This window comes from Brachyhypopomus gauderio, chromosome 1, assembly GCF_052324685.1.
Source record: "Brachyhypopomus gauderio isolate BG-103 chromosome 1, BGAUD_0.2, whole genome shotgun sequence".
In the NCBI taxonomy this organism is placed as follows: Eukaryota; Metazoa; Chordata; class Actinopteri; order Gymnotiformes; family Hypopomidae; genus Brachyhypopomus; species Brachyhypopomus gauderio.
In genome coordinates this window covers 13,146,863-13,157,239 of record NC_135211.1, presented here as the reverse complement: position 1 = coordinate 13,157,239, position 10,377 = coordinate 13,146,863, and the positions used below count along the sequence as shown (strand labels likewise).

At 46.8% G+C, this 10,377-nt stretch overlaps 1 protein-coding gene across 8 annotated transcripts in view; it reads right to left on the bottom strand.

Moving 5' to 3' along the window:
* Positions 1–10,377, bottom strand: part of brsk2b (BR serine/threonine kinase 2b) — a 102,937-nt gene that overhangs the window by 9,179 nt on the left and 83,381 nt on the right. For 3 of the 8 annotated variants that reach the window (XM_076997635.1, XM_076997652.1, XM_076997661.1), the window contains exons 9-16: positions 9,584–9,615; positions 8,767–8,931; positions 7,623–7,720; positions 7,332–7,482; positions 6,636–6,704; positions 4,443–4,503; positions 707–1,376; positions 186–234 (exon numbers count right to left, since the gene is read on the bottom strand). In XM_076997635.1, the coding sequence (XP_076853750.1) occupies positions 186–234; positions 707–1,376; positions 4,443–4,503; positions 6,636–6,704; positions 7,332–7,482; positions 7,623–7,720; positions 8,767–8,931; positions 9,584–9,615 (1,295 nt within the window). The remainder of the gene's footprint in view (positions 1–185; positions 235–706; positions 1,377–4,442; positions 4,504–6,635; positions 6,705–7,331; positions 7,483–7,622; positions 7,721–8,766; positions 8,932–9,583; positions 9,616–10,377) is intronic. The other 5 variants (XM_076997671.1, XM_076997688.1, XM_076997644.1 and 2 more) reach the window with 5 other exon arrangements.

The window sequence follows — 10,377 nt, the reverse complement described above, 5'->3', positions numbered from 1 at the left end:
CTCCGAACTTTGTCGGTTTGTTAAGGTGAACTACGGTGTCGAAAGCGGCAACGGGGCGACGGGAGGTTTGAAGTTCACACAGGCGATTCAGAGCAGTGCTGCAGAGCTGATGAATGTGCACTTGGAGGTGATGCACTTAGCGTCTTGGTGAGGGGTTGATAACTGAAGAGCGCGCTGTGACTTACTCGGGGGAAGACTCCGGCGTTAGGCTGGACATTTCCTCTTGTGTCGGTACTAAAAAAGGCAGGTTTTATGATTAGAAGGGAGCGGACAGAAAGACATGAGCTAAATGATCCTGTACTATAAAGGCATAACGAAACAGATTAGCAACAGCGAACACCAGCTAGGTTCATTATTCTGAACCTTATGAGCTACTTAACACCCTCTGTGTAGTGTATGTGATCCTCCCTGAGACACAGAGAGAGAGCGAGAGACAGAGAGGATAGAGAGAATAAGGGAGAGTGGTTCTGTATAGTAAGTTGACATGCTTACCGAGCCTTTGTTATCATAACTACACACATATCTGTACAGCAAATCAACCTATCAAATCAGCCTGCTGATTACGGATCACAGATGTGATAGAATATCCCTGTCTAAAACAGACATGGATTGATTACGCATGTATAGATCAGCCAGCAGGTGTTTCCTACCAGTTTATAATAGATAAGGTATCACATGTTCAGGCCTTTCGTTACCCCGTTGTTACCTTGCAGTTTCCTGCGGTGGAACCGGGGCGAGCCGAGGAAGCTGTTTTTGATGGAATTGAGGCGTGTCCTCCAGGGCATCCCCCCGATGGAGGGGCTGGGTGGTGGCGTGGGGCTGGGCGTGCCCGCTGGGCTCTCCTTGGGCGTGTGCACGGGAGTCCCTTTGGGGGTCGGGAGGGGGCTTCCCCTGGGAGAGGGGTGGGGGGTGACCTGTACAGTGGGGATACATTTGCCGTTGTGATCAGTCCCGGCCAGCGGGTGCAGGTGGTGTAGGCGGATGGGCGAGAGGGGGGAGACCTGAGAGAGAGGCATGGAGAGTTTAGGGGGGATGGTCAGGGGGGGCCTGTGCACCTTCGGGCTGCTGGTTATGGGCAGGGCCAGGGGCGAGGAGGGCGTGGAGGGTTCAGACTTGGCTGCTGAAGGTGAAGGTGTTGTGTTTGGGAATGGGTTGGACCTGGTGGTCTGCAGGGGCTTGTCTGTGACTTTGGGCTTGGCAGGGAGGGTGTGAGTTTTGCAAGTGTTGGCCTGCAGGGCTCCCGTCTTTGGATGGAAGATGTTGGGGGAGTTGGGGCCAGCGCCATTGAGGCGGGCGGCGGGCGTGCGGGTGGGGCTGTGGTTGGGTGACCGCATGAGCTCCGAGGATTGTGGGGGAACAAAAAAGCGCCGCACAGGCTGCGAGAGAGAGCGCATGCAGCGAGCCACCAGCAGCATCACGCCAACACACACACACACACACACACGCACGCACGCACACACACACACGCGCAGACACACACACGCACGCACACACACACACACACACACACGCACGCATGCACACACGCACGCACACACACGCACGCACGCACGCACGCACACACACACACACACGCACACACGCGCGCACAGCCCCCAGGTTAGCACGCACCACAGCGCACGCACACACCGGCAGCACATATGGACGAATGGGGGACACGGCAGTGGCGATGTGGAGCAAAGGGGACAGGGAGGAGTGCAGAAAGAAAGAAAGAAAGAAAGAAAGAAAAAAAGAAAGACATGCCATTAGCACAACCAGCCAGGAGGCAACAAGACCATGGAAAGTAAATGTGCAGAGTTCTCCAAGCAAAACCAGCTATAGAAACCACACGCAACAAAAAGCACCGGGCCTTGTGTTGAAAAGTGCCAGAAGTGACCAAGCAAGCAGGAAATGGGCGGATAGCACATGTGTGCGATATCTCCGTGACTCATTCTCCTACGCTATTGTCAGAATTGTTCGGTATAAATAGTTCTGCAATAATCTCTGGATGAGATCACTGAGTGTGGGTGTGAATTCTGTTTTAGCCAATTTGCATGGGAGGTGAACATCTGTTGGTGTTTATTACCACAAAACCAACAGTCTAATCAGATTTAATGAAATCATTTAAACAGATCATTCACAACAATAGCGCCACACTGTGGAAATGGCCCGTTATATACAGGGCCATTGAGTGTGTAGCTGAATGCCGTATTGTGATGGCATGGAGATGTAGTGAACACCAATGGCATTCATGGTTTAAACTGGAGGACGTCTGATTCGTGTTTCCAAATTGGCCCGGGGAATAAACCACCTCATGTAAACATTTATGAATAACTTTGGCTAAATCACAGAAAGGAAAATCAGAACATTTCAGAATTGTAGCGCAAATGACTGTACAGGGAATACAAATAGGTGCAGTTATAATTTGATAAACATTTGCAAAGTAGTTTCTGAATACAGCATTCCAAAGTCGTCACAAAACACAGTCTAAATGTGCCCTTGTTTCCGGAAAGTGCTACAACCTCAGCTGAGTTGTAGCTGCCGAGTTCTCGACTAACTCAAAAGCTTTGCTTCCCTGAGCGATTCTCTGCAAAAGAGGGCCATCTTTTAACCAACGCTACAGTCAGAGTGAGACAAAGTACAGTAGGTCTGAAGCGGTAGAGTGGTTGAGACTGTAGCATATTTGATCAGAGTGGATTCAAAGCAGGCTCTAGACACCATCCTGCAGGGAATTCATGCATGTAACTCAAACGACAGCATATTGGGAAGACTTAGTATTGGATTTGTAAGCGGTTAGCCAGTTCAAACAAGGCAACTGTAAATGTGAAATGCAGACTGAGCTCTACTGTAAGTAGGGGAAGAAGGATTTTCACACTTTACCAAGCCATTAGCAACCAAGGCCTCCAAATGTCTCTGGGCTGCAATTCCCAGAATGAGGAATAGATTACAGCTAATTATGTTACACCTCACCCTCTGATTGGGCTAGCAGTTATGGCTAGTCTATAAGTAATCAGAGGCAGCAATTTTGGGGCTTTATCTGTGATTTAGAATGAAAAGCTAGACTTTGACCAAAGCTAATAAGTTTTATATCGCTACAGGAGATTCGGTTGGTAGCTGTTAGAATGCTGTACAGCTAATGGAAGGGGTGCACACTGGTAGAACAATGTCACTCACCACCAACAACTATAGTAGTGAGGTTTGTTTTGTTTTGATGGTTTTGTTTTTTTGCAAGATTCTGATGCTAACCTGCTAATGCTCGCTGATCTTCTGGGTTGTTCAGCATGCTAGGTTCGTTTTTGCGAGCAGGCAGGCAAAAGCCTTGCCCTATGCAAATTACCACATGTTAACTAATCAGGGATTCTCACAGTGCAAGTGGCATTCATGTTTTAGCTAGTAATGGAATTCAAGCAGATAAGAGGAGCCCAGTATAGCCCTGTGTCATGTGTCTAACAGGCTACCATATTAAATACATATTGAAATGCTGATCAATGGCATATAATATTGAATTAATTGTGTATCAATGGCAAACTTTATAACACTGCTGAAGGGGTGGAGCTACTGAGCTGCTGGGTGTTGTTCAGATGTAAGCAGTGTGGAGTGAGAGAAGAGGTGAACATTCGAGAGTGAGCAGCACCCATAATGAAGCTGCACTGTACCTCTTTAGTTTGAAAATGATCTAAAACCACACATCATTAATTAAAACTCCTCTAACACTAAACACAAGTAGGTAGATATCACTACCACATAGGACTCATTGTGGAGTTAATCACTACACATCTAGAAAACCGTTTTCTATGTACAGAGATGTGGCTACAATGCACTGTAGGCCAAACAATATTATTTTTATTATTATTATTTTGTAAAAATAATGTTAGATGAAAACATTTCTACAGCCTGGTGCTAGTTGACACGACACATTTTTTTAAGATGATGTTTTTTTTTGTCTCTCATTGTGTTAAGAGCTCATTTTTAAAATACATATTAAGGCAAGAATTTTTCTGGCTTGATCAGGGATCCAGAAGTGGCAAATGGAGACAACAGAGTTTAGGTGGAGCGGTAGGACTGTGAGGGAGAAGCAAGCTAGAGCGGACCTGGAGTGAAGTGATTACGGAACACCGCGGAGTGATTACGGAACACCGCGGAGTGATTACGGAACACTCTGAGCAAGGAGCGGAATCTTTTGCTGCTCCACTCTGCTCAAATGGTCTTTCAGGACACATTGCCTAATCTGAAGGTATAGCATTGTATGTCCTAATCTGTAAACACTACTGTAATATTGGAAGTGAATGTCCACTTTCTTTACATTTCACTGTAATAAGCACAGATTGTGTTATCTTAGAGGTTTCCATTTCACCACATTCTGTGAAAAGACACCATACCCTCTGGTGGGGCCCTATCTAGGGAACAGTTGGGTGTGATTTGATATGGACCCGGGCAGACTGAGGTGTGGGAGACGTGCTTACCCGTGGGCTGCTGAGGGGACTTGTAGACAGGCCAGAAGAAGCTCCACTGATGGACCGTGACCTAACACAACGCAGAGACGATCACAATGGCGTCACGGCACTTTTCGAAATGCTACTGCATCCCATCTAGCTGTTAACTGTGGTAAACTTGAACAACAGAAGAAGCTGTCTTAAATTAGAAGGAGGCGTTCTCTAGGGAGATGCCAATAAAGGGTAATGATCCCTGTATAATGGAACTCCACTGAAGGCCAGCACATACTGACAGACTCTGGGCTTTCAGTAGGACAGATGCTCCTATAAAATTGGGCTTCCCCATGACTACCCATCAAATATCCAAAGCTAATCTTCCCCATGAAAAGTAAAAGGTGAAATAGATCTTTGTTGTGACCAGAATATATAATTTTGATGAAAGTATCAAGAAACTGGAAGTTTTTTGTGTAGTAAATTCTAAATTTTTGTTTGCAAATAGTCTTTCTGAAGCAGCAAAAATAAAATATATAATCTGTGTCATTTTTGTATATCTTATACAGAAATAACTAATTTCTTCTTTCACAATATGGCATATTTAAATCCCCCAGTGTTTTACCACATGCAGCACAGATCGCTCCCAGGAGTGTCTGGGATTTAATTAGCCTTGGACTTGCGCATTTTTGTCATCACTGGGAAGAGAAATAGTAAATCATCATTAAATGTGTCAGCACACGACACCAAGGAAGGACCTGATCCATAAACTGATCAATTGCATATGTTACTTAAATATGCATTAACCGATAGTCACAGCGCGTCTTCTGCATGGTCGTTCAAGCAGAAAATCACAACACCAAACATGATGTTGGTCTGATGCCACTGAAAAACTCCACCTCATTTTCTCCTTCTGTGTCCTTCACTTGATTAGCCGTGAAAACATAGCAGAGAGCCATGCCATCATTTAGGTACTAAAGAGAGGGTGGAGATCATGCAGCCCAATGATGGAGTTCCTCTGGGGTGCAGATATTTTTTTTTATAATATTTGGCTCTGCATATAGCTTTGTATGTTCAATTTAATAACTACTATAGCGTTAAAATGTGCTTTTTCACATAGCTGCCAATGCAACAGACATAACGGGGCTTTAACACATACGTTGAAGATGGACAGCCAAGGCTAGTCTAGCATGAAGATCAGAAAGGAGAGACACCCAGAAGAAGAACGCAACTACAAGAGCAAACGTGAACATAAACGGTTCGATGAAGACCTCAAGAGGAGAAAGAGGACACGTAGTGTACAGATGGAACAGGAGAGAGGGTCTAGTAGCATTTACCTTACAGAGTGGAGACTTATATGACACTTCTGCTAAAGATGCAGGGGAGCTTTTTATGTAAATGGAGAATAATTTCTGCTCTGCTGGGGAGGTTTTATTTTTTTTCCCCTCCAAACACACATTCAGTGTGAATTTATAATGCGATAAACATAGAACAAGTTACCAAGCATGAGATATCTTTAAAAACGGCATGGAACTTTTGGTTGCCAAATGAAAAAAAAACACGTATATGGGAGATGGATGATGACGCCAGACCTGTGTTCAGGGTCAGTCATTGTTTCAGTCCTCCAAGCATCACTTCGTTTAGCTAAATCAATGCTAACGTGGAAGTGGACTGTGAAAGGTCTGAAAAGGCTGAGTGGCGTTCGCTGGAGCGTGCGAACGCAAACGCGCCCACCGCCCTGGTCTCCCGGGCAGGTGGTGCGTCGGAAAACAAACACAAACACGGTCGGGCACGTGCGGAGAGAAGGACGCGGAAACAACAACTGAGACGGGAGGAAATGAACCTCGAACTGGGATCCACCAAGAAAGGAAAAAACACGCAGACATCAAACACAAACATGAAAGGAGAAAGACGGGAGATAAGATGCTTTTGATGTGGAAGCCAGAGGGGCGAATCTTTGCCAAAATTGAGGAAACAAACTGGGGAAAGTATATAAATTAATAAAAACAATTCATTAAAAAAACACCTCTACTCCCTTAAAAGTTTAGTTCTGAGTTAATATTTCTTCTTCAGAACAACAATGGAATGTTTTCTAATCACACTCTCAATGTTAAGTGGCTAAGGCCACGCCTAACCCTAGCGTAACCTGCACTGAGACCAGCATGTTGAGAGTTTAAACCCCACTGCATCTTCAGGGCTGAAAAGAGAGGACAGGGCTGTTTTTTTAAGTACCTTTCTTCTTTGCTTTGTACTTTGGGGTGGGCATCTGAAATATCCAGGCTTTTACTGAAAACAGACTTACTACAGTAGGATAGAAAGAACAAAAATGATGAGTACTGCACTATACACTTTCCAAGCTACATTCAGAATTATTTGACTTCTGATGAATATACTGTGACTTCATACAGCCAGACATACTGCTGTATCCTTTTGAATCTGAATGGTAATTTAGTTACAGTATTTAGTGACAGAAAGGACATCTGCCTTTGCAGCAACAGGGGACAATGACTGTGAGATGGATATGGATATAATTACATAATGGCAGAGGACTGAAAAAGAAGTAGAAAAAAAAGAAACACCACCAACGTAATGTATGGCAACACAAACGTTGACCACATCCCCTTCGTTTTTATGCCTGTTCTGTCCCAGAACTTCTGCTTTGCCCTGCCGGAACGTTCCGTGTGAAAGTGTAATAATGGGATGAGTCGAAGCCAAATCGCACTCCCGTGCTGATGGACCTGGTGACGGAGATTTAGCTCCGCCTAGGGCACTGGGACACGTCTACACACAACGCACGAAAATGGTGCGATGGCCGTCCACTTAAAAAACACTACGCAGTCATTCGAATGTACTTGTATTCCCATGCTTTCTGATGAAGCGGGTGAGTGAGCTGTAGAGGACCGGGCTTGGGGGAAACGGGCTCGGTACCTCTGCCCATGCTGAGTCATGTCGATGGCTCGTCGCACAGGCACCGGCGAGCCGCCCTCGGTCACGCTCAGCACCTCCATTGACTTGCGTTCTGGTCTCCTCTTGTTGTGCCTGGTCAGCAGAGGCGAGTCCACGCGCTTCCGGGGAGGGTCTGAGGGGAGCCACGGATGGTCCATCAGTGCAAGAGTTGCAGGCAATTAAGAGGTCAATACGGTGCTTCTCGAGTTGACGCAGTTCATACCGGCTGTGCGGACGAGGAAGAGAGAAGAATGAGAAAGAACGAGGCCTTACCGATCTCGTTGCGAGGGGGCAGGTTCTGGTCCTCGTGGCTGGGATACCTCTCCTTACGGTCCAGCAGGAGGAAATAAATCATCTTCTCCTGGTTGTCACTGCCGTTAAACAGTTGAAATGATTATTAGGTCTAAGACTGCACAAATAACTGATTCCGTTAACAGAAGAAGCTCCACCTATAACTTGTCACCAACTGAAAAGATAGAGAGAGTATATGGGAGATGGATGTAGACTGCAGACAAGTGTTCAGGGTCATTGTTTTAGTCCTCTCACATAAACTCAACTGCTCCAAGCATCACCTCATTTAGCTAATCAATGCTAACATGGAAATGGACTGTGAAATGTCTGACAAATCTGAGCTGTGCTCACTGGAGTGTCTGAAACACAATCGCGCTGACCACCTTCATCTTTGAATCCATCAATTACAAAACACTCCAAACGCAGAGATGTCCTTGTGGAAAAGTGGAGGTGGAACTGAACCTCAGTGAGACTAAAGAAGTTGTAGCTGATGTGTGCTACATTATGGACCACTTCTGGGCCAGATTTCCAGCCCTGCAAGCCCTGGAACATAATGCTAGATTAAAAGTGTGGGAACACAGCCAAAGGACCCTTCGCTTATGGGATGGAGGACTACGTGTCTGAAGGTTCTGCACTGGACACCTGAAGCAAGAGGCGGGGTTAGAGGCAGAGCTAGAGGCGGGGTTAGAGGCAAAGCTGAGCTGAGTTGTTTAGGGTGGAGAAGCAGGTGAGTGGGTTTATCTGATGGCAAGCTGCTGTACTGATGGTTTAGCAGCTGTAGGAAAGAGCTGTAAAACACATATGGCATCCCAAAGCGAACGCCGCCAGGACGGATTGGTACGAGTGTGTGCGAGACTGGACCAATCACATGCTGGCTACTGACGCCTGCACGAACCATTTAAATTACACGGTTTCATCTATTCAAAATGAGAGTAATACCAATGACTCTTGTGTATATAATTAAAAAAATTACAAGCTCATATATATCATTTATGCTTTTAGATGTTCAGTGTCTCCACCAGCGAATGGTAGTACCCCAACACTCCAATGGAGGCATTCTGAACGAATACACCCGGTCTGTACACGAGTGTGAGCCCTGAGTCCCTCCCCCACGCCAGCCGCTCACTCGTCTGACAGCAGGTCCTTCATCAGCTTGTTCTTGTCCCGGAAACAGCCGAGCGAGTGCATGCTCTCCAGCACGTCCGGGTCGATGTCCTCGGCAGAGGGCAGCATCCGGATCGCCACCTTCCTCAGCACCGGCTGCTCCGGCTCAGGCTCGTTCTTGCCCCCTCTGACGGACGTCCCCGTGGGACATGTGCAAACACAGAGAGAGAAGGGGGAAAAAAAAAACAAACAACAAAACAGGAAACAGGAGAAGCTGGTTTAATATGGCGCTGCACAGCAGGATCCTCTGTGATGGGCGTTTCTCAGCCCTCCACACTCCAGCTCCCTGTTGATCTCACTGCTTTTTTTAATTTAGATCGCCTCGGCAGGGGGTGGGGGGGTTAGCGGGTTCATCTTAAAGGCACCCGGCTGGCACATGTTTGGCCAGGAGTGAAACTACTGTGGAGGTGGTGTGGAGAAGAGAGAGGGGGGGAACTATAATGAAGAGTCAAACGGAGATGCTCTCAGCTGCTGTGTCAGCTCTGCGCACTTTGCCAGACCCCCCGTACACACACGCATGCCAATATATACACATACAGTAAACACACACACATACACACACACACACAAAACAGGCAAGCATACACACCATCTACTAATAAACCCTAGCACTCCATTTATTTAGGAGTGCCCAGTTTTAGCTCAACATCTAGGGTTAGGGCATCTCTCTTCCTTCACTACACAAATGCGGGTACACACCCATGCACACAAACGCACACACAGATACAAGTGACGTGAGCTTATAAAATCACTCAGGAGAAGGCAGGATTTATACTCACATGTACCACGTGTGCTTCTGTATCTGTTCTAACTGTAACGACACAAGAGAAAAGCATGTAATCCACTTTCACCAGTATCGTTTGATTTATAACGCAATCACAGAATAAACCTCGGACTGGATCGCATACGCAAATGAAAATTAGTAAGATGAAAAGAAGAAGAATAGAGCCATTTCACGTTGAAAGGCTGTGTCACCCATCGACCAAAGGTAAGCCCAACCCCACCTCAGCCTGTGATCACCACGGTGTAACTGGAGACACTACAGAGGCACAGAGCGCACGTTAGCGACCTGCTAATTAGAGCAGCATACTGCAGAGAGGAAGGCTGCCGTAACTACAGAAGCTCAAGAGGGCCATCACCGTTGTTATGTGTCAGTAAGGAAGACTATAATGACAATAATGTCAAGCTATAATCCTCAAACACATTCAAATCGAGCGATAAAATTTGCCTTGGCCTGCGACTACGGTTTCACGATATGAGGCTATAAATGTAATCCTCAAAGCACATTCCTAAGAGCTGAGTGGCAGGGTCTGACTGCCGCTGTTGGTGGCACCACGGGGGGGGATCATAAACTGGCTGGAAAACAAAGGGAAGGGGGCACAGTGACCCGAGGCATCAGTGGTACGATGGCTGCTCAGCAGGGCACACTGTGGACACGCTCAGCTTCCAGCCAGGGAGCAGTCTGCAGTGCTTGGCTGGGTGGACCTTTGGGACCCCCATTCTAACCCCCCCCCAACACGCTGCTCGCAGGGGTACAGGCCCTGGCGCCGATGGCGGCGGTGGCCCCGGTGCG